The 24,952-nt window shown below is 41.9% G+C and overlaps 1 protein-coding gene across 3 annotated transcripts in view; it reads left to right on the forward strand.

The window, feature by feature from the left end:
* The window catches only part of swt1 (SWT1 RNA endoribonuclease homolog), a 34,787-nt gene extending 10,421 nt beyond the window's left edge, over positions 1 to 24,366 (forward strand). For all 3 annotated transcript variants that reach the window (XM_010872491.4, XM_010872492.4, XM_010872490.4), the window contains exons 9-15: positions 5,291 to 5,426; positions 6,754 to 6,902; positions 7,006 to 7,166; positions 11,846 to 11,992; positions 16,273 to 16,339; positions 16,551 to 16,618; positions 23,272 to 24,366. In XM_010872491.4, coding sequence (XP_010870793.2) covers positions 5,291 to 5,426; positions 6,754 to 6,902; positions 7,006 to 7,166; positions 11,846 to 11,992; positions 16,273 to 16,339; positions 16,551 to 16,618; positions 23,272 to 23,377 — 834 coding nt within the window. In that variant the 3' untranslated portion in view covers positions 23,378 to 24,366. The remainder of the gene's footprint in view (positions 1 to 5,290; positions 5,427 to 6,753; positions 6,903 to 7,005; positions 7,167 to 11,845; positions 11,993 to 16,272; positions 16,340 to 16,550; positions 16,619 to 23,271) is intronic.
* The last annotated feature ends 586 nt before the right edge of the window (positions 24,367 to 24,952 follow it).

The raw sequence follows: 24,952 nt of genomic DNA on the forward strand, positions 1-24,952 counted from the left end.
ATTCATATGGAAAACTCCAATGATCCTCTTCAAAAAGCCTTTGAAGCCATAATTGACTCAATGGGTTTCATTCAACATGTCTCAGGTCCAACACATTGCCACAATCATACCTTAGATTTAGTCCTGTCACAAGAAATAGATATTTTAGATCTAATAATTTACCCCCAAAATCCTGGATTATCGGATCACTGTCTTATTACATTTACCGTTAAAACAAGAAATCCACTTGCCCCCCAAACAATGAGTTTCAAAAGCCGTACTATAAATTCTCGGACTACAAATAAATTCCTTGATATTCTTACAAGTTCGCTCATTAATTAATCTGTAAACGATCAAATCGAGGATCTAAACTCAATACTGCGAAATTCATTAGCCACAGTTGCACCACTAAAAACTAAAGAAATACGCAACAAGAAACTTGCTCCCTGGTACACAGACAATACTAGAGCACTTAAGCAAGCCTCCAGAAAATTGGAGTGAAAGTGGCGCTCCACCAAGTTGGAAGTATTTAGACTAGCCTGGATAGACAGTACACTACAATACCGAAAATCACTCACGTCTGCTCGATCAGCTTATTTCTCCAACCTGATTGAGGTCGAACAAAAACAATCCAAAATTTCTCTTTGATACAGTTGCAAAGTTAACAAAAAAGCAAAGCTTAGCAAGTGAAGTGGGTCTTCACTTTAGTTGTAATGAATACATGAACTACTTTGATGAAAAGATTGTCACCATTAGAAAACAAATAACTGACTCCTTAAATAGTTATGGTCCTCAAAATCTCAGTTGTCCAAAAAATTTCCTGAACCTCCCTGACCAGGTTTCAATGGGGACACTTGAATTTTTTGATACCGTATCGCTCGACACATTTACAAAATTTGTAATGAGTTCTAAACCCACAAACTCTCAGCTAGACCCGATTCCTACAAAATTACTTAAGGAGTTATTTCCTGTGCTAGGTCTGCCAATGCTGAACATAATAAATTGCTCCCTTTCCTCCGGATGCGTACCAAACTCACTAAAAATTGCGGAAATTAAGCTTCTTCTAAAAAAATCTAGATCCCGACATATTAAACAATTATAGGCCAATATCGAACCTCCCGTTCCTCTCAAAAATCTTAGAAAAATGTGTTTCCCAACAACTGAATGCCTTCCTAAAGACAAAAAACATTTATGAAATACTCCAGTCCGGTTTTAGATCCCATCATAGTACTGAGACTACACTTGTGAAGGTAACAAATGACCTTCTAATGGCCTCAGACAAAGGTTCCACATCCTTCCTGTTGCTTCTTGATCTTAGTGCTGCTTTTGACACTATTGATCACTCCCTTCTCTTAGAGAGACTGGAAACCCATATTGGGCTACGTGGACATGTTCTAGCCTGGTTTAAATCTTATTTATCTGAAAGATATCAGTTCGTTAGTGTGGATGGCATAACCTCTGACAAGTCAAAGGTATACTTTGGTGTTCCTCAAGGCTCAGTTCTGGGCCCATTATTGTTCTCACTATATATGCTCCCTCTGGAGCATAATCACAATATTAACTTTCACTGTTAAGCTGATGACACACAGTTATATATTTCAATGAAGCATGGAGAAGCCCCTAAATTAGCTATTTTGGAAGCATACGTTTCAGATATTAGGAAATGGATGACAGAGAATTTCTTGCTCTTAAACTCAAATAAAACAGAAATGATCCTTTTAGGACCCAAAGAACAAAGAGTGTTGTTAGCAGATCTCACTGTGAACCTCGACGGCTGCATGGTCGTATCCCAAAAAACTGTAAAAAACCTTGCCGTTACCCTTGACCCTGACCTCTCCTATGAACAAAAAAATTTGTACACATTACTCCTGTCCTGGCGTCCTTACATTGGCTGCCTGTTAGGGTTAGGGCTGATTTTAAGGTTTTACTCTTAACCTATAAATCAATACATGGACTTGCTCCTACTTACCTTGCTGAAATGATCCAGCCATACATACCTACACGTAACCTTAGATCGCAAGATGCAGGCCTTTTAATTGTACCTAGAATTTCTAAACAAACAGTTGGCGGCAGGGCTTTTTCTCATAGAGCTCCACTCCTGTGGAATGATCTGCCAATTAAGGTTAGAAATGCAAACTCAGTGCAAACTTTCAAGTGTACTAAAAACTCATCTCTACAGCACGGTTTATAATTAGGTGTAGCCTGGCCCGGGGGCGTGAAGGTGACCAGTAGGCTTGATACTGTCCACTCTTGCTGTCTTGCCAGGTGGGCTCTCGTCGCCACTGGGATGCCCTCCCTCCAATGCCTTTCGGGGGAAGAGTCACTGGCTTGTTGTTGACTCTCTGTTGCGCACTTGTGCAATTGGGCTGTACGATGCTAGCAATACTCGGCCCTCATTCAGGGTGTTTGCGGTTGGTGGGTGTCCCTTTGGTTGATGCCTGGCAATGTGGTTGGATTGATTTCCTGCCTGTTGGGCCCTGTCCGGGGCCTCCCCCGGGTAGGGCCACAGTGTCACCGGACCCCCCCGTCTCAGTTTCAAGGTGTTACGCTGCTATATTATTGTGCTGGGGGATATGAGGGATGTACTACTAACTTTTCTCAGTCTCCTCCAGTTTTAAATTTTAGAAGGAGATGAGGTCCTGGTCCACACCTGCGGATTACCTGGTTTGGGGGGGCCCGTTGCTGTCCCTGTCCTTGTCCACCTGGTCATACTTCTGACCTAGTCTAAAATCAAATAGACTCTGGATTTAGCCCAGAGAAATGTATTTATTATTCCAATTGGACTCTTAATATCTCACCTGGCACAGCCAGAAGAGGACTGGTCACCCCTCTGAGCCTGGGTCCTCTCTAGGTTTCTTCCTAAAATTCGACCTTCTTAGGGAGTTTTTCCTAGCCACTGAAATTCAACACTACTGTTGTTTGCTCCTTGGGGTTTAAGGCCGGGTGTCTCTGTAAAGCACTTTGTGAGAACTGCTGTTGTAAAAAGGGCTTTATAAATAAATTTGATTGATTGAAGTCTGTATCATAGGTACTCTTCAACTGTGAGTGATGGAATCTAAAACAAAAATCCAGAAAATCACATTGTATGATTTTTAAGTAATTAATTAGCATTTTATTGCATAACATAAGTATTTGATACATCAGAAAAGCAGATTTAGGCCCACTCCTCCATACAGACCTTCTCCAGATCCTTCAGGTTTCGGGGCTGTCGCTGGGCAATACAGACTTTCAGCTCCCTCCAAAGATTTTCTATTGGGTTCAGGTCTGGAGACTGGCTAGGCCACTCCAGGACCTTGAGATGCTTCTTACGGAGCCACTCCTTAGTTGTCCTGGCTGTGTGTTTCGGGTCGTTGTCATGCTGGAAGACCCAGCCACGACCCATCTTCAATGCTCTTACTGAGGGAAGGAGGTTGTTGGCCAAGATCTCGCGATACATGGCCCCATCCATCCTCCCCTCAATACGGTGCAGTCGTCCTGTCCCCTTTGCAGAAAAGCATCCCCAAAGAATGATGTTTCCACCTCCATGCTTTACGGTTGGGATGGTGTTCTTGGGGTTGTAGTCATCCTTCTTCTTCCACCAAACACGGTGAGTGGAGTTTAGACCGAAAAGCTCTATTTTTGTCTCATCAGACCATATGACTTTCTCCCATTCCTCCTCTGGATCATCCAGATGGTCATTGGCAAACTTCAGGCGGGCCTGGACATGCGCTGGCTTGAGCAGGGGGACCTTGCATGCGCTGCAGGATTTTAATCCATGACGGCGTAGTGTGTTACTAATGGTTTTCTTTGAGACTGTGGTCCCAGCTCTCTTCAGGTCATTGACCAGGTTCTGGGCTGATCCCTCACCTTCCTCATGATCATTGATGCCCCACGAGGTGAGGTCTTGCATGGAGCCCCATGCCGAGGGAGATTGATCGTAATCTTGAACTTCTTCCATTTTCTAATAATTGCGCCAACAGTTGTTGCCTTCTCACCAAGCTGCTTGCCTATTGTCCTGTAGCCCATCCCAGCCTTTGTCAGGTCTACAATTTTATCCCTGATGTCCTTACACAGCTCTCTGGTCTTGGCCATTGTGGAGAGGTTGGAGTCTGTTTGATTGAGTATGTGGACAGGTGTCTTTTATACAGGTAACAATTTCAAACAGGTGCAGTAAATACAGGTAATGAGTAGAGAACAGGAGGGCTTCATAAAGAAAAACTAACAGGTCTGTGAGAGCTGGAATTCTTACTGGTTGGTAGGTGATCAAATACTTATGTCATGCAATAAAGTGCAAATAAATTATAAAAAAATCATACAATTTTCTGGATTTTTGTTTTAGATTCCGTCTCTCAGTTGAAGTGTACCTATGATAAAAATTACAGACTTCTACATGCTTTTTAAGTAAGAAAACCTGCAAAATCAGCAGTACATCAAATACTTGTTCTCTCCACTGTACATTCACATATATTTCCTTAAATATGTCTTGATTGTAAGCATATAGTTACATATAAAATCCAGAATTTTCATGATTTTATTACGATATTCAGTAGTCTTCACAGTGAAAGTGAGTCAACCTGAGTGTCTTGCAAGCTTGTGGCCAATAGGAACAACACGTCATTTGGCTCTACTATATCAGCAGCTAGTCTGATCCACCAATTGGCAAATTCCAAAGGCCACAATAATTTCCCCCAAACAAAATGTGACAGATAATTGCCCCCAAACAGGCAACTGTCTTTCCTGGTCCAAAAGTCCATAATTATATCTGTAACCCTTCAAGTCACACAATTATGGAGCGAGCCTTGAAAAACTCCCCAAATAGTGTTTTATGGTGGATTTTCCCTGTAAAGTGCAGTCTGGGGCTTATGCAAACAACAAAAGCCCCATTGTAGGAATGGGCATTATAGCTTTGGCAGCTGCTCCTGCACCACCATCTTCCTCCTCTGTCTTGCAGCCTTGTCTGCTTGATCTCCTGTTCTGCTACTGGGGAACAGGTGTTTAGGGGTGGGGCTGAGCCGGTAGCTTTCCGAAATCTTCTGGAAGGTGCTAGCTTTTTCTGTTGAGAGCGTTGGTGCTGATATGTGTGTGGTCCAGGCGTGTTTGTGCTGCAATATACTTGTATTACATAATTGGGAATAGCGATTTGGTAAATATTTATTTTAAATATAATCTTTATACTATGAAATATTTCTGAAGTGTGTTGTTAATCATTAACTTCACACTTTAAATATATTTCATATTGTCATTAATATATTGAAGATAAATTATATATGAACAGACAGAGAGTGCTTGAACTGATGTTGGCAATGTTCTTGTGACCCGCATGTTATGACAGATTGTATATTTAAAACCACCCTGGACACTTGGAAATCTCCTGCAGTGTTTCAAGAAACACTGGATCGCTATCTTCGGTAACATTGTCCAACGCAATATACAGCAATCTGTGGAAAGTCTTCACAAGTTCTTCTCAGGTGAGAAATCAAGATGACGGAACTGTCACATTATACTCCTCTTAAAAATGCTAATTGTTCAGATAAAAAAAAAATATATTTATGTATACCTATGCTTGCACACTTTGGTAGATACCAGTATATTTCTATGCTTAAGAAATGCTGATAGTTGTTGATAATGGACTTGGGCTATATGCTGCAAATAAAGATGTCCCTGGCCAAAATGCAGTGATTTAAGCTGACACAGTAATGCAACCTATGCTAGGCTAATGCTGTTACTGCTCTACAGAACTATATTTAAGGTGAAAGCTCTCCAGAAAAGTGTGTCAGATGAGAAATATGCTGACATAGTGGTGCGATGCAGTCTCCATACTAAACATGCTGCTGGTCTGTACACCCCTGGCTCAATTCAGTACCTGCTTGTGGCTTAGAGTGTGTTTGTCTGTCCATCTTAGACTGTAGCATGACTCTGGGCTTTTCCCACTAATCGTTAAGTGTATGCAAGAGTACAGTTTGGAAGGAGGAGGAGGAACTGTGTGGAAACTAGACAGCTTTGTTACTGAGTGTGTGTGCAGTGTCTCCTAGCGATTGTGTGGGTATGTCAGCCAGGCATGGGTTTTAACAGGTCCCAGAGGAACACACACTTTGGGATTTATTTTCCTACTGGATGTTCCCCTTACATTAACCCCAAATGTTAAACTGTCATTTGGGATCAAACTCTGCTGCTATGGGCTGATTGAATGCAGTAGGGGGGCGAATTTGGGTTGTGTTCTTGTGTTTCCATGTTGCTCGGTCTATTAATACAGGGGTGTAGATATTTCAAAAAGCTGTGATTCTTCTGTCAAGCAGTGGAGACACTTATTGGTTTATCAACAACTCTGGCCCTCACCATTATAGCCTACTGGAAAGCCAAAATGCTACTAAAATTGAGATTAAAACAAAGCTGGAGATTTATTGATACCACCACTCCATTGTACAAAAGTAGCCATTCCTCACAAATTACAGCTCACAAAATAGCATTTTGAAAAGTACCAGTAATTCTAATCTCGTTTGAACAGAATAACCTTTTTCTTTTTTTTTGCTGCTCAATCAGAATTTTTCAAGAGGCATTCAAAACGGTGTAGCTAGCCTTTTCTTTCAATTTAAAAAAAGTGTATTCATTTGGGTTGACGTGCAAACTGTAAATAGGATAGTTATGACCGTACCAGACAGTTATTAGTACATGTATGATTACAGCCTTAGATTTGGGCTTTCCTTCTAGGAATCTGTGTCAAGCCATTCTGTGCTTTTCCACGTGTGTGTCTGTGTTTGTGGTTGTTTATTTATAAAGTGTAATTGTATTCTCCAGGTACATCAGTAGAGCGTTGCTCTACAGTGTTGGCTCTTTCTGAGGCTAGGAAGCTGCTTCAGGCCTTTGGCTGCAGGTCAGACTATGGTGGGCGTGTCCAACCTGCTCTCTCCACCTTGAAGGCTCTGCTGCCGAGGATACTGCCCCAGGTAGCCTGGCTTTGGGACTGCAACGCCAGCTTTCTGTCATTGTATAAATAGCAAATAAAATGAAACTAATGAAAATGTAAATCTTGTTATGGCATTTGTGTAGCCAGAGGAACCCTCAGAAGAGACCCACACCAGTGATTGTGACACCCTCATGGAAGAAGAAGAAGAGCACAAGGAAGAGAAACAGACCACAACCCCACAGGTGTCACACCAGGAAATGTGGGTGCTGTTTGAGAACGTATGGAACAACGTTTGCCGAGTTAGGTGAGCAGATAATCCAGGTTTTTTTATGTGTAGATTACTTCGTAGTTGGGGGGCTTGGGTTCTTGTACTATTATTTCTTTCAAGTTGGGAATTGAATAACTGGTTAAAGGGGTAAGAATGGTCGGTTACTTTCTGGTGCTGGAATGGTGGAAAATAGTCTGTAGGGTTCTAGTTTTGTGATCTTTATCTTAAGTTCAGCTCAGTGAGGGAATCTTAATGCCTCTGAAGAAAAGAGGTAATGGTTCACAAAAGAAAACGTTTTCTTCAGACACAGAAGAAAAGGAATAATCAGAGTATATACAAAAATGCTAAAACTGTAATATTAAACAGTAGCTTCCTTAACCTACTTATGTCTGTCTGGGATAAATAAGATAATGCTGTCCATATTCTGATAAAACACATCAGGAGCATCCTATTTAACTATCTGGGAGACAATTATATAATCCAATTACAACAAGTAAAGAAGTGTTGCAGACAGTAGAATTATCTGCAAGTGGATTTAGGCTGCATGTGCAGTAAATAACTCCATTCCTATTATAATATGAAGTACAATCTTTGATGTTATGGGACAGTTTTGCTTCCACTTGTCCTGGGGTCTTTTCCTGATATACCAGGATATTTTAGCTAAAAAGCTGGTGAAACTTGTCCACTAGTCAATCTTACTGCAAGTCAATGACCCCAAGCACACAACGAAATCCACAAGGAAATGGTTAATGGACCAAAAAAAGAAGCCATATCAGATTGCCATTGAAAACTTATGATTTGAATCAAAGAAGACAGTCCATAAGCTACACATCAAAGGATCTCTACTCAAGTATTTGGAAAGGTTATACAGTTAGGTTTGGACACTGACACAATTTTCATAATTTTGGCTCTGTACGCCAACACAGTGGATTTGAAATGAAACAACTGAGATGCAATTGAAGTGCAGACTTCAGCTTTAATTCAAGGAGTTTGAAAAAAAATATAATATGAAATGAGTTGGATCCGATGGCGGGGGAGAAAGCTGGACTCGGCAGGCCCAAGCGTACTGTAAGGGTCTGCTGGGAACGTCTGGCCGAGTCTCCTGTCAGAGAGATCTTTAACTCCCACCTCCGGCAGAGCTTCGACTGGATCCCGAGGGAGGTTGGAGATATTGAATCCGAGTGGACCATGTTCTCCACCGCCATTGTCGAAGCGGCCGCTCGGAGCTGTGGCCGTAAGGTCTCCGGTGCCTGTCGAGGCGGCAATCCCCGAACCCGGTGGTGGACACCGGAAGTAAGGGATGCCGTCAAGCTGAAGAAGGAGTCCTATCAGGCCTGGTTGGCTTGTGGGACTCCTGACGCAGCTGACGGGTACCGACAGGCCAAGCGGGCTGCAGCCCGGGTGGTTGTGGAGGCAAAACTCGGGCCTGGGAGGAGTTCGGTGAGGCCATGGAGAAGGACTATCGGCTGGCCTCGAAGAGATTCTGGCAAACCATCCGGCGCCTCAGGAGAGGGAAACAGTGCCCTACCAACGCTGTTTACAGTAGAGGTGGGCAGCTGTTGACCTCAACTGAGGATGTCGTCGGGCGGTGGAAGGAATACTTCGAGGATCTCCTCAATCCCGCTGTCACTTCTTCCATTGAGGAAGCAGAGGATGAGGGCTCAGAGGTGGACTCGTCCATCACCCGGGCTGAAGTCACTGAGGTGGTCAAGAAACTCCTCGGTGGCAAGGCACCGGGGGTGGATGAGATCCGCCCTGAGTACCTCAAGTCTCTGGATGTTGTGGGGCTGTCTTGGTTGACACGCCTGTGCAACATCGCGTGGCGGTCGGGGACAGTGCCTCTGGGATGGCAGACCGGGGTGGTGGTCCCTCTTTTTAAGAAGGGGGACCGGAGGGTGTGTTCCAACTATAGGGGGATCACACTTCTCAGCCTCCCCGGGAAAGTCTATGCCAGGGTTCTGGAGAGGAGAATACGGCCGATAGTAGAACCTCGGATTCAGGAGGAACAGTGTGGTTTTCGTCCGGGCCGTGGAACACTGGACCAGCTCTATACCCTCTACGGGGTGTTGGAGGGTTCATGGGAGTTTGCCCAACCAATCCACATGTGTTTTGTGGATTTGGAGAAGGCATTCGACTGTGTCCCTCGCGGCATCTTGTGGAGGGTGCTTGGGGAATATGGGGTCCTGGGTCCTTTGCTAAGGGCTGTCAGGTCCCTGTACAACCGAAGCAGGAGCTTGGTCCGCATTGCCGGCAGTAAGTCAGACTTGTTCCCAGTGCATGTTGGACTCCGGCAGGGCTGCCCTTTGTCACCGGTTCTGTTCGTAATTTTTATGGACAGAATTTCTAGGCGCAGCCAGGGGCCGGAGGGTGTCAGGTTTGGGGACCACACAATTTCGTCTCTGCTCTTTGCAGATGATGTTGTCGTGTTGGCCCCTTCTAACCAGGACCTTCAGCATGCGCTGGGACGGTTTGCAGCCGAGTGTGAAGCGGTGGGGATGAAAATCAGTACCTCCAAATCCGAGGCCATGGTCCTCAGTCGGAAAAGGGTGGCTTGCCCACTTCAGGTTGGTGGAGAGTGCCTGCCTCAAGTGGAGGAGTTTAAGTATCTAGGGGTTTTGTTCACGAGTGAGGGAAGGATGGAACGGGAGATTGACAGACGGATCGGTGCAGCTTCTGCAGTAATGCAGTCGATGTATCGGTCTGTCGTGGTGAAGAAAGAGCTGAGCCGCAAGGCGAAGCTCTCGATTTACCAGTCAATCTACGTTCCTACTCTCACCTATGGTCATGAGCTTTGGGTCATGACCGAAAGGACAAGATCCCGGATACAGGCGGCCGAAATGAGCTTTCTCCGCAGGGTGGCCGGGCGATCCCTTAGAGATAGGGTGAGAAGCTCGGTCACCCGGGAGGAGCTCAGAGTAGAGCCGCTGCTCCTCCACATCGAGAGGGGTCAGCTGAGGTGGCTTGGGCATCTTTTTCGGATGCCTCCGGAACGCCTTCCTGGGAAGGTGTTCCGGTCCCGTCCCACCGGGAGGAGACCCCGGGGAAGACCTAGGACACGCTGGAGGGACTATGTCTCCCGGCTGGCCTGGGAACGCCTCGGTGTCCCCCCGGAAGAGCTGGAGGAAGTGTCTGGGGAGAGGGAAGTCTGGGCATCCCTGCTTAGACTGCTGCCCCCGCGACCCGGCCCCGGATAAGCGGAAGAAGATGGTATGGTATGGTATGAAATGTTTAGGAATTGCAACCATTTTCATACACAGTCCCCTTATTTCAGAGGCTCAAATGTAATTGGACAAATGAACAAAATCATAAATAAAATGTTCATTTTAAATACTTTAATCGAGAATCCTTTGTAGGCAATGACTGCTTGAAGTCTGGAACACATGGACATCACCAAACGCCCTTTGTGATGCTTTGCCAGGCCTTTACTGCAGCTGTCTTCAGTTGTTGTTTGTTCGTGTGTCTTTCTGCCTTAGGTTTTGTCTTCAGCAAGTGAAATGCATGTTCGATTGTGCTGAGATCAGGCCATTGCTGAATATCCCACTTCTTTGTCTTAAAAAAGTCCTGGGTTTCTATCTCGGTATGTTTTGTCCATCTTTAAAATGAAACAGCGTCCAATCAACTTTGTTGAATTTGGCTGAATCTGAGGAGACAAAATATCCCTATAAACTTCCTCTGGCTGCTTCTGTCTTCTGCTTCAGCCTTTTTGTGTTACAGAGCTCACCAGTGTGTTCTTTCTTATTTTTTTCTCAGAATGTACCAAACTGTTGATTTGGCCACTCCTAATGTTCCTGCTAACTCTCTGATAGATTTTATTTTTTGCAGCCTAAGGATGGCCTGTTTCACTTGCATTGAGAGCTCCTTTTACTCCTTGTGGGTTTACAGCAACAGCTTCCAAATGCCACACTTAACTCCAGACCTTTTATCTGCCTAATTGATGAAGAAATAATGAAGGAATAGCCCACACCTGTCCATGAAACAGCTTTTGATTCAGTTGTCCAATTACTTTTGGTCCCTAAAAAAGAGGGGGCTACATATTAAAGAGCTGTAATTCATAAACCCCTCCTCCAATTTGGATGTGAATACCCTCTAATTAAAGCTATTAAGCCTATATTCATTATTTAACTGTAACTTGAATATATTTTGGGAAAGAGCCAAAATAACAAAACTTGTGTCAGTGTCCAGTTATTTCCGGACCTTACTGTAATGTAGGAATGCTTTAAGATTCCTTCCAGTGTGTTCTTGATACAACCTTTTTTAATCATGAATGGTTGCCAATCAATTTAACATCTGTGATTTGATCTGCTAGTACCTGTTGAACTTTGGTTGTGCAGACATTTGGAATTGATAGGTAATGCACTTTTTGGGCCAGTAAACGTAAAGTCACTGGTTCCAAACCCTGTCGTTCTGTCCCTGAGCAAAACATTAACACAAACTGCTTCTAGGTCGTATCTGTAAATAAGAATGTGTTCTTTGCATTCTTATCCGGTAAAACAGCTGTTAAAGAGCTGTAATGGGGATCTAGACCATCCTAATCCTAATGTCTGTGGATTAAAAAATACTTAATTTGGTTTCTTGACACCTGCACAATGAATGCATCAAGGGCCAGGGAAATATATTTACAACATGACAAAAGAAATGAGACAGTGATGATTTAAAAATCCATGTACGTTTGACTGTTTTTTATGTCTGTGATCGCTGTGCTTTGTTGGGTTCAGCTCTGCTGTGTTCGATGCCCTCCGCTTTGACCCCAGCTCGTTGGAAACCAGACAGCCAATAGAGGGCCCCCCCCCACCCCAGGATGCCCTCTCCAGTCTGTATCAACTATGCAGTGCCATCAGAGAACTTCTTCAGGCCTTTACCAGGTCAGACACTTGACATGTCTTAACGTTACTGTCAAGGTGCACTCCAGTCACATGATCGCCCCCATTGAAATTGCACGTTCTTTAAAAAACACACTGTTTTAAAAATGTGATCTCAGCCAGATCACCACCAATCACAATCCCAGTCAAAATGGGGGTCAGGTGTACAGCAGGTCATTCGGGGAGATGGATGCTGTGCTGAGTGTTTCAGTAGGATAGAACCAGATGCCTCTTATTTTGTCATTTAATTCAATGTTTTCATTGCAAGTTAGGAGATGGAGGATTATGTGACTGGATTGCACCTAAAAGACCTTGTAGAGTGGGGCTTATGTGGTGTTACTAACAAATAACCAACCTGTTACACACTATAGTCCTTAGGAAGTGATTGAGGGAGTGATTACAACTTGCCCAACCTTTTATACTCTTTGTTGGTTTCAAATTGCAGCAGTGACAGATGCTATGGCGATTGAGTTATATGTACATTCTGCACCCAGTGGTGAACTTTAAAGAGTTAGCCTCTCTTGAACAGACATTTTCTCTGCTCGTTATATTTAACAATGTAGTGTTTTCAGTTCACTGTTTTACCAGAACAAATGTCTTACAATTGTGTCCTGGCTGGTATTTAAATGACCTTAGCTTCTCCATTTTCCGTAGCACAAACAGGGAACAGTTATGAGTCATTCACACAATGTTCCAATAATGCAGTGGTTTGCATGCCTTCTAACAATGAGGCGTCTATCACACCTCTTCTTTGCACGGATCTCCCTTACGTAGGTTGTAAAGGTCATGTATAAGTGATGTGGAATAACATGACACATCACCAAAGGGAAAAATAAACAACAGATGGGACAGTCCAGTTATGTTTGTAAAGTCCCTGTCCCATCTAGGATGTGTTTCTATCAAGTCTACAGCCGTAGTTTTATGTTCAGGGCCTCCAGTCCCTTCGTCTGCTGTCCTGCTGCATGGGACTTTCACATTTTACATACATCTGTTCAAGTTGTAGATTTAAAATGGAATAGAAATCTTTATAGTAAGGTATCTCATCTCTTAATCCCTGTAAGATAAGATGACTTGCTTGTCAGTCTGAGGGATCTTTGATTACTTTTAAGGCTCACCAAATATTGCATAACATTTATTTTTGAAAATATCTAAGGGATATATGTGTGTGTCTGTGACATAAGTTGAGGGAAGGGTATACTGTGAACTGGGATGGATGAAAATACAAAAACAAGATGGTTGATCAAGCGTAACGGAACACACACACTCCAATTCAAAATGGAATTCACAGGAACTGCAATGAATCAATAAATTGGAAATCTGTAATGAATATTAATGGAGGGGCAGTGGGAAGTGGGTGTGGTTGGTTAACTGGAAGTTACTTGGGTGCGCAGGTTTTTTTAATGCTGTAATGAACAGAACAATTTTGTCAAACTTTCTCGTAGCTCCCAGTTTGCGCTGGTTTCTGTTGTGCTCTTACGTAGCACCATCACATTCAAGCCTAGATTGCCACTAGCTGCACATTTTCTGGGAAGGGGAAGACGCCTTTAGATTTTCCAGTCTCATGCTCTAGTGTCTCCCTCTGAGGGTTGGGACCTGTAAAAGCTAATGGAGTTAAAGAACCCTCAAAGATGTTTATTCATGCAATGTCTTGGTTGGAGGAGAAATGTGGACCTAAGCGCAGTGACTTGGCACGGATACTAGTAGAAGGTCTCACCACGCTTGGTGCATGTTTTTATTTCTTTATATGACACGTCCCTGTGATGAAGAGTCCAAATTGTCTACATAATCATACTGTACCTGAGAAGATTTGCCACCAGGGGGCCTCACAGTCTCTAAGTCTTAATAAATGAATACAATTGGATATGATGGAACTGGGGAAGAGAGAAAAGGTAAGAGAGGTAGATTTGGTTTGCGGCTTTACCATAGATAAAGCTCCACCAATGGAAACATGATAAAGCTATCAGCCAAGATGGTTGAACATATGGACAATCCGAATTCCATATGGTCATCGCTCTGCCTCTGCCTGTGTTGTACCTGTCTTCTGTGCTACTTCAACCTGCTTCTGGTGACTTCAGCACTTTCTGAATTGGGTCTTTGTTAGGAAATGTCAAGGCTTCTACAGTGGCTAGATAAAGTATGAGAGATGACTCATCATCACAGTCCATACCCCCTCCCCCCACACTCTTGTCCCTGCAGTAAGAAAATATTTAGTTCTATGGCAGTCATTTTGAAATATTTTCTTTTGTCTTTTTTCAAATTTAAAACAAAATGTCTGAGAAACTAACCACTACACTATTTAACAAGGGTTACTCAGTCACTCACTCAATCACTCACTAACTAACTAAGAGACATTCGCTCTTCTTGGCTGGCAGTCCGGCAATAACCTTACAGAAGAGCCTCAAACATTGGCTTGACTTGGGTCTTGGTTCACAAACAGATCCCATCGAGCCACAGAGAACAACACTGTAAGAATCTACCAAGTTAAGTCTACCAACTGAAATATTATCTAATATAAATGCTAACTTGCGCTTAACAGAAAGTCCACAGTGGCAGCATAACTGACCACTTTCACTGACCCAAAGTGGGGGAAAAAAGTCAGGCTCCGCTCTTCCTGTCAAGAGAAGCTACTTTTGGCGGGCTATAGTGCCTTCGGAAATTATTCAGACCCTTCATTTTTTTTCAATGTGGAAAGTAATCGGATCCCTTCATTTTCTCCATATGTTGTGCTATAGGCTTAAATTTTTTCAATCAATCTACACACAATACTCTGTTATAACAAGCAAACACATGTTTTTATGAATTTGTGCCAATTTAGAAAATAAAAAATTAAATCTTTTACATAAGCTTTCAGAATCTTTATTCAGTACTTTTTAGAAGGGCCTTTGGCAGGGATCACGGCTTCGAGTTTACTTTTACCAGTTTTGCACACCTGGATTGTGTTTTTATATTTCTTGTTGTACTGTGTTGATCCTCCAAGCTCTGTCAGATTGGAAAGTGTGCATCGTAAACAGCGGTATTTAGGTCTCCCCACAGATTTCTAATGGAGTTCAAGTCCTGGCTTTGGCTGGGCCACTGAAGGACTTTCACAGACTTGTCTTGAACCCACTCCAGCATTGTCTTGACTTGTTGTCATGCTGAAAGATTAATCTTCACCCCAATCTGAGGCCATGTACATTCTGGATCAGGTTTTCTTCAAGGACGTCTGTATTTTGTACTGTTCATCCTTTCCTGAATCATATCCTGTCTCCCAGCCTTCTGCTGAGAAGCCTTGTCCCCAGCACAATGTTCTCGCCAATATGCTTCACCATAGTGATGGTATCAGATGAGCGGTACCTTATCTTTGCTAGAAGTAGCTTTTGGCATTCTAACCTACTAGTTAGATTGATCTCATCAGACCAGAGACTTTTCTCATGCCCTTTGAATCCTTCAGGTAGCGTATCATATGCCTTTTACTTAAGAGTGGCTTCTGTTTAGCCGGTTTTGTGTAAAGGACTGATTGATGGAATTATGTTTTTTCTTTTTGTTGGTTCTCCAATCTCTGCAGAGAAACTCTGAAGCTCTGTTAATATGTACATTAGGTTTTGGGTTACCTCCCTGACCAGGCAAAAACACTTTATTGGAGTGTTTTTTTCTTTCCAAAACCAAGAGTATCTCACTAAAAGGTGGTGTGTAAAAAGGAGAATATAATCTTTTGATCATGGACCAGGTAAAATAAACAAATGATATCCAAATGAGGCAGCCACGCAATGACTATTCTGACGCACCCTATACACGATACACAGGGAGATGAATCAGACTAGGCTATCATTAGCTACATGATATGTGCTACTGAGCTCCCAGTTTTACTACTCAGAGTGTGCGTCTCTCATATCAGATACAAATGATCTTCAAGCTGTTGGAAAAGGCAAGACTGGTTAATTGACAGCAGGTGAAATTAATTAACACTGCCTTACGCACTTCTCAGGCTGGGTCTCTCCTGGGTCAACAAGTCCCCAGGATGCCATTCCCACACACAGTATTTCCATTATTTTTCCATCCATACATTAACCATTTGCCTGTAGCTCCAACACTGTACATAGCAGTAATTTAAGTGAAATACTTTTTACATTTTTAAAACTTTTTAAAACTTGTGTATTTGTAATTTATGGTTATATTTTTCCATTTAATTTGGCAGTGTAAACAAATGTTTCTCATGCCAAAAACGTTTCCCATGTACGTTCAGTTAGTGAAGCATGGCACGTATACCTTCCACTAATATGACCTCATTTGTTGATTGATTGTAGGGTTTTGTCAGCAGATAGAAATCTTGACGATGCCCAGGCTCTCCTCTCCTTCATCCACTCCAGTGAAGTTAGTATTTATTACTACCTCATAATGACCACAATGTCTCTGTTGGATATGAAATAGGACAGTCGCCTTTAATATGTAATTACTGTAACTCATGTGTCTGTCCAATCTAAATGTTAATAGGATTGTGCTCATATTTTGACATTACTATATTTTCATCATGTGCTGTTTAGCTGATCTGACTGAATGGTAATAAGCCACTGTTCTGATATAGATTGCCGCTGTGGAGCCTAGGTTCACTGCCAGTGACCTTTTGGACTGTCTTTCACAGCCCCAGTACAGGTGGGTGAAAACGCACATCATTATCACATACTCACAACCATGCTTTGTGTGGTTCCTTACAACTCCATCTGTGATAGAAGTGTCCTTGTTAGGATAGCATGCTTGTGCACTTTGCTCTTTAGAAACCACAGTCGGGATACCAATTTAATGGCTCATTTGAAAGATTGCACTTGTAGACCAGCCTTTCCATAGCCAGAAAATTGGATAGCCCTTGACACTGTATACAATTAGGGCCCTTAGCCTTTGGGATGAACAATGTCCCAGTTAGTAGGCCCCAGCACTATCAAATTGATTTTTATGTGATCTTGTCTTGAACATGTTTTGACTATTTAAGATGGAATGTGTAGTTTGTGGCCATAAAGTCATCTCCGTCAGGCCAAAATGGGTCCAGCCAAAATAAAATCTTGATTCTCTGTCATCTGACATATTTAGAATTTGGATCTGATGATAGGACACCGGGGGTCTTCTCATATGTGTCATTCAGGTCTGAGAGGGCAACATCAGTACCAGACATTTCTCTGTCCGTCTTAGGGTCCCTCTTCCCTTATGTAAACCCCGAGGCAGCATAAAGCCAATACATAACCCAATGAATGTATGTCTGTGACTTCCCCATTCATAGAGCCAATACAAATTACCAAGCTATCTGCATGTTTTCTATCAAAAATATCATAATAAATGAAGACTTAACCAGGTTTACACTGACTGAAAGAATGCTGTCTTACACATTAATTATTTTCAAAGTCAACTGGGCCTGCTCAGCATTTTTATCCATGCTACATAGCATGACAGGATGTCAACTGATTAATTGTATAATGCACTACACCTGTATGGAAGCATCTGTATTCCTTATGTTCCTCCACTCACTTATTCAGGTTTTTCGACATATTACTTGTGTGCTTAAGCACACGTAGAACAACATCTGAACACTTGTCCCTTGCACAAATTGTCATTCAATATAGGCTATCTGAACACTTGTCCCTTGTACAAATTGCAGACTCAAGGTCATTGATGCAGGAAACAGCCAGTTGAAACAGGGTTGCATTAGGCTTTTGCAGGCTTGCTATAACAAGAGCTGAAGCCAGACAAAGAGATGTAGACAGGCGGAGGGGACAGACTCGTAATCCTGATGGTACCTGTTATGAACCAATTGCTATGGGTAACAATGTAGTTTATAGGGGATATTTATTTCCATCAGCATATTTTCCATGAAGTTGGGCAGTTTTTTCTTTACTCCAACATTGACGTGATTGGTTGACACAGTGGAAAGGGAGGGGGTTTTAAGTCCCAACTCTGAAGTCGATTTAAGTTTGTATGTAAAATGATTACTCTTAGGTAAAAAGGGTAGGGGTTAATGTTAGGTTATATTAGGGACAAGCACTAAACCTTCTCAAATAGTCTTTCAAGGGAATTCATCCCATTTGAAATGTAATCTCATCGTCTTTGCTGGGTTAGACATGTCCTCCAGCGATGTGTTTAACCTTCATACCTTCAGAGTCAAACACAACTTTAAGAATTGCCGCCTTATCGTGTTATTTATCAGTCACCTCTAGACGCAGAAGTTATCTCATCAATATCTTTGCCCTCTAAGCTGCCTAGCCAGATGGAAAACAAATCTCAGTCATAAGATGTTTTGTGACTGAGTAAAATTCCATTGCCTTTGGTTTATAGGTTACCTTTTAGACAGCTTGCAAATGAGACTGCAAACACTGGTTCTAGTTTCTTATCAAGATATCAACAACTCTAAAGGTCATTTTCTCACCTGTTAATATTTTTAAACTTTATTATTATTGTTAGAAGGCTCAAAGACAAGGTTACCACGGGACAATGAGAAATTACTTGGACATTTTCTTCAGGGAGGCGAGCACAACCCATCTGCTGGGTTTTAGCCATAAACCGTATTATCTGACTGTATGCATGGTTTTGGGTGTGGAGTTTATAATCTGGATTAATGCTGGAATTCAGATCATCCCTCTTCCTCCATAGTATTTATGTCATGAAATTCAGAACTACTTCAGTCAGAAGGACTGCAAATTCCAACAGAATCCCATGCATATATTAACAACAGACGTATTTTCCTGACAGTTTTCCTAGGCTGCAAAGCGTGTGCCGTTCCTTTAGTGTTGAAATACAGAACATGGCTGTTACACAGTGCACCTTGTGCAGGGGACAATAAAAGGCCACTGTAAAATGTACAGTAATGTCACAACACAATGCCAAAGGTTTTAAGAGAACATACAGCTCGGGAATAAATTTAGACAACTCCTAATTCTACTTAAATCAGCATCTCTACAGTACATGTATGGCAGCCATTCCATTCCAGTGTCTGTTAAATTCCAACACAGGCACACCTCATTTTACTTAATGAGGTACTGATTAGGTGATTACCTGAACCAAATCTATTTTAACGAGGAAAAGTACATCACTATGCTATTGCAATAGGACCAGCTGGATGGCAAAAACAGTGCAAGTAGTACCTCAAATGTAATTTGAATTTAACAAAACAGTTGAAAAGAAAAGCTTTGAGTGAGGAAAGGAAGGGTTCAATTCTGGCTTTACTGGCAGAGGGATACAGTGAGCATCAGGTTGCTTCCATCCTGAAAATTTCAAAGATGGCGGTTCATAAGAACAAGGTCAAGCAACAGACATTGGGGACAGCAAAGCTACAGACTGGCAGAAGGCGAAAACGACTGTCCACTGACCGAGATGATCGTCAACTCATTCGAATGTCACTCAACAACCGTAGGAATCAAGTGACCTACAAAAAGAATGGCAAACAGCAGCTGGGGTGAAGTGCACGGTTCAAAACAGGCTCCTAGGGGCAGGGCTGAAGTTGTGTAAAGCTAGAATCAATGAGAAGCAAAGAAGAGCCAGGCTGAAGTTTGCAAAAGACCATAAGAATTGGACCATAAAGGAATGGAGTAAGGTCATCTTCTCTGACAAATCAAATTTACAGCTTTGCCCAACACTTTGTCATCTAATGGTTAAACAGAGACCTGGAGAGGCCTACAAGCCACAGTGTCTCGCACCCATTGTGAAATTTGGTGGAGAATCAGTGATGATCTGGGGATGCTTCAGCAAGGCTGGAATCTGGCAGATTTGTCTTTGTGAAGGACGCATGAATCAAGCCAAGTACAAGGTTATCCTGGAAGAACACCTGCTTCTTTCTGCTCTGACAATGTTCCCCATCTTTCTAGCAGGACAATGCTCCATGCTACATAGTCAGGTCAATCAAGGTGTGGAAGGAGGACCACCAGATCAAGACCCTGTCATGGCCAGCCCAATCTCCAGACCTGAACCCCATTGAAAACCTCTGGAATTTGATCAAGTGGAAGATGGATGGACACAAGCCATCAAACAAAGCCGAGCTTCTTGAATTTTTGTGCCAGGAGTGGCATAAAGTCACCCAACCGTAATGTGACAGACTGGTGAAAAGCATACCAAGACGCATGAAAGCTGTGATTAAAAATCAGTGTTATTCCACCAAATATAGATTTGTGAACTCTTCCTAAGTAAAAAAAAGTTGTACTTTGTTTTTGAAAAATAAATATGAATTTTTCTTTGCATTATTTGAGGTTTGAAAACAATGTTTTCTTGTTATTTTGACCAGATGTTGTTTTCTACAAATAAATATTCTAAATGACAATATTTGGAATTTGGGAGTAATGTTGTCAGTAGTTTATAGAATAAAACAAAACTGTTCATACTATACTCAAACACATACCTATGAGTAGTAAAACCAGAGAAACTGATAATCAGTGGTCTCTTAATTTTTTCCACAGTTGTATATCTGGGATGTCAACTCCAAGAATGTCAGCTAGAGCAGTTTCCAGATAATTGAATGTTAATTTCTCTACCATAAGTGAGTTCCATGATCATTTTAGGAAACTGTGCAGTACATACAACCAGCCTCACAGCCCTAGAGACTGTCTTACTGTGGTAGCCTATGACCTCAACATCTGTTTTTTTCACCTACTGGATCATCTGAGACCAGCCACTAAGACAGCTGATAAGGAAGTGTGTTTGTTCTAAAGAATTTCTGCGCAAACTGTCAGAAACCCTCTCAGATGTTTCTGGGTGCTTGTAGATTCTAGACATGATTGTTTAGTTAAGTTTGGTGTCGCAACTAACTTACGTGGGTTAATGCTAAACTTCCCTGACCGCTGAAGTGTGCTCTTCCCCGATGAATGCTGATTTCAACTCTGTCAGGCATTAACTCAACCAAAATAGTTTTATTTGTTGCATGTTGCGTTTATACTTTGTTTCAGTGTAGATGTTCATACACTTGAGTGTCTGCTTTAGCTGTTATTCTCATCAGTGCCTGAATTAGGTTTGGTTGGTTTGAACCTGCTTTTGGATATACAGTGAGTTTTGAGAGTATATGAACCCTAAAGGGGTGGTCATTATTTTTGTAGAAAATGTTTAAATGAACTCAAATAAACATTGCAATTGGATTAAGTTCAGGGTTTTGACTTGGCCAATCCAAAACACAAATCTTCTTTCTCCAGAGCGATTTCACGGTAGAGTTGCTACCGACATTGCCTTGTTAGAAGACCCAGTTCCGGCCCAGCTTTAGTTCCTTGACTGATGGCCTGATATTCTGTTCAATTATCTTTTGTTATACCTTAAAATCATGGTTCCCTTAATGATGTGCAGTTGACCAGTTCCAGAGGAGGAAAAGCAGCTGCAGGTGTTGAAATCTTTACCACCATGGTTGAATGTTGGGATTCATGTTTTTGGGTTGTAGGCAGTGTTGGGTTTTTGACAAACATCAGTTTTGATTGTGACCCAAAAGGTCAGGTTTGTACTGTTTTTTTACTGTTACAATTGTAATGTTGGTTCTTTTCGGACAGCTTCCTCTCAGACTTCCTCTCATGAATGCCATTTAGATTGTGTTCTTATATTTGAAACATGCACAGTAACCTGAGATGCAGCATGGTAAGCTAGCAAATCTCCTGATGTTGTTTGTGTTGGTATTTTTGTTGTGCCTCTTGGGGATATTTTGGAAGGGTCCCCCCTTCTAGGCGGATTGGTTAAATGCTCACCATTTGTAAATGATGTGCCTCACAGTGGACTGACGGAGCATAAATCATTTTGAGATGGTTGTATAGTCTTCTCCAGACTGATGTGCTCTTACTACCCTCTTCCAGAAGTCCTCTGAGATCTGTCTTCCTCTCAGAATGGTGTGGTTTCCATTCACATGTGTTTTGCATTCACTTGTTTGGGTGACACCAAACTCACCAGGTTTGTTGTATCTATTTATCAGAGTCCCGTCCAAATCCTACAGATCCCTCTTTTGATTGGTTCATTTGGTATTCAGTTATTGACCCACATGATTCTTCTCTCCTACTTGATTTACCCAATTTAAATGCACTTATTTTTGTTCCAGTATAATTTGTGTATAATTTTGTGTTTCTACTTCACACATGACTTCCTATAAACCAACATACAGAATTGGTGACTATCAAACTGTTATGTCAGATTAAAAAACAAAGATTTCATCGCCAATAATATCTCACTATATTTTCTGTTTACTGATATTGTCTATAGAACACTTCTTGTATATAGACATGTTAGATGAAGTGTAAATCATCCATTTGGAGGCTGACATTAAGATTGATAATAGCAAAAATACACAGGCTTTGCTTATCACAGAGCAATAACTCTAAAATGTTTGTGCTCAAGTACTATACATGGGTTTATAATACTTTTTAGATACAGACAAAGATATAGGTGGAAACATTTCTTACATGATCAAAGAAAAGCAACAACCCTGATTGTTTTAAAATGAATAGCTGTTACACAGGACTCCATTTATCTATGTCGCATTTTCATGTCCAAAGATCTCTGTAATATCTTCAGTAAAACTGGATTTTATTTTACAGAACCGCCAGTGTTGTGTAATGCTGTTTGACAAATTGATGTCCCTACAAATTCCTTAAAAGGGAAAGGGAGGGGAAAAGAACACAGCTCCTTTACATGTCTTTACATATCCCTGAGAGAAAAATATAGGAAGAGTGGACTCACATCTGATGTGGCAGCCAATGTCTGAGTAGCTTAGAAAGGAAGTTAGTAATCGCTCAATACCAAAATCTCACTATGATTACATAAACACAGAAGAGAGAGAGGAGATGGAGAAAGGGATGTAGCGAGGGGCAGATAGAGACTGAGGGACTGACCGTTCAGGAAATTCCTCTCTTTTCTGCTTAAGTAACATTCCAATGAAAGAAGAAGGAGTAACTTACTAGCAACAAGCATCCTTAGTGTTACTAATGAGAGACAGCATAGGCCTTGTACTGAATGCATGTGGATGGATTCCATTTATCTTGCAGTCAACTTCTACTATAAACACTTGATTTGCACATTTACACTGCACTTTAGCCCTGAGTTAAGGACAATGCAGTGTGAATAAGCCTAGTTGGACGCTTTGAGATGTTGTTATTCAAACAAACGGATAAGGATATAAAAATATTCATGTCACCCTATGGAGAACAGCAATGAAGAATGTGCCTTTCATTTCATAGGGAGAGAGATATTCTGGCCCCTTCCCTCTGTTTTGTCCTTCATTATCCAACCTGTGTGTGTTTTGGACCAGTTCCGTGTTTTTGTGTCTTTTGGTTCTGATTGTGTGTGTGTTTGTGTGTGTGGGTTCACAGGGAGATGCTGTGCGTTGGGGTGACCCAGTTGGCAGAGCTGAATATCAGTCTGGAACGCTGCGCCGAGGTCACTTCCCGGGAGGTTGCACACAGCACTCGGCCCTGACTGGACCAGGATGTTTGGACCTACAAAAACAACTAGAGGCCTCACATCAGATCACTACTCGACAACCTTACTTGAAGCCACTGTTATGTCATATGGAACATACCTGTATAGAATATTTCAATGAAATTGTTTCTGGATGTTGGTATGTTGCTTTTGTTTACACTCTCTAAGTGGAAAGGAATCATGGGCATTGAAGTGAGCAGACAGATAATGCTTCATATAATGCTCTTCCAGCACTTTTAACAGTAGCCATTTTATGCCACTAGAAACCTCCCCTCCCCAGCTGGGAGCCAAATGTTTTTTTATGACAATGATTTTACCAGTTAAATGTTCTTAGACATCTCATTCACAGCAACAACCAGAGAGCAATTAGACTTAGCTGTCTTTCTCAGGGAGAGAACAAGATGATTTTTAACCTTGTCTTGGGGTTTAGAACAAGCAACCTTGTGTTTACTGGCTCAGCGCCCCTTGAAAGGTTGTGCTGTCTTATGATGTGGTGGCTCCTCAATAGAGTTACGATATCAGTCTCAGTTCCTAAACTTCTACAGAAACTATTTAACACAGCTGGATGGAAGGGATGGAACAGTGCTCTGTAGGCTATTATCTTTTGTATTACTATACTGACAAATATGCAACTCGTTTTACTGTGTTTGTTGGTTTGGGGTGTTGTTCATACGTTTTTCTAAACAAGAAGTCTTGATCTGAACACCTTGTAGGACTGCAAAAACAGCAGAATATTCTTTAGCTAGCAATTTTACCTTCTGTGTAAATAGTTTAATTAAAGCATAGATTTTAGTTTGAACAAAATGTTATCTTATGACAGTTTGATTTGACTGCTATTGTTGCATCATTTTTGTCATGTCTCATAGGGTCTACAGCAGGACACTGTTAGGTGGGGAGTAATTAGTGTAGAATATTTTGATGCCAGACTTACCACTGGTGTGCATAAGCGCTAAAATGTTGGTATCCAATAAATGTATGTGCCTTGAGTTTGCTTAAAGACATTTGCAATTGCATGGCCTATTTGGCCATGCGTAACAGTGGTGGGCTTGGAGAGAAATAAGGCCGAAAAGGAACTCAATACCTAATGTAAAATATGGTGGTGCCTATCTTGTGTCCTGAGGAAATGGATTTCCACTGGTCCGCTGCCCTTGTTTAACGTCAAAAGGATCTTCCTGCACAGCCGCGGCTCCCCCCAGGGTCCCAGTCCGCCACACCCTGCCTGATGAAGAGCCTGAGCTCTGGTATACTGTACCAGGATATTTTAACTGATACAGGTCACTCTTCCATCAAGCAAATAATCCCCAAGCACACAGAAATCCACAAAAAAACTGATTTTCCCAATATACAATGAAGTCCATAAGTATTTGGACAGTGACACTAATTTTCTATTTGCTGTGTATTCAGCACACTGCATTTTAAATTTTACAGTGCAGATTGTCAGCTTTAATCGGAGGGTATTTACACCCTTAAACCATTCTGGGCCCAAAAGAGGCAAGTTAAGGACTGGCCAAATCAATCATCTGACCTGAATCCAATTACGCATTAGTTTCACTTGAAGACAAGACTAAAGGC

Source organism: Esox lucius, chromosome 8 (assembly GCF_011004845.1).
Source record: "Esox lucius isolate fEsoLuc1 chromosome 8, fEsoLuc1.pri, whole genome shotgun sequence".
In the NCBI taxonomy this organism is placed as follows: domain Eukaryota; kingdom Metazoa; phylum Chordata; class Actinopteri; order Esociformes; family Esocidae; genus Esox; species Esox lucius.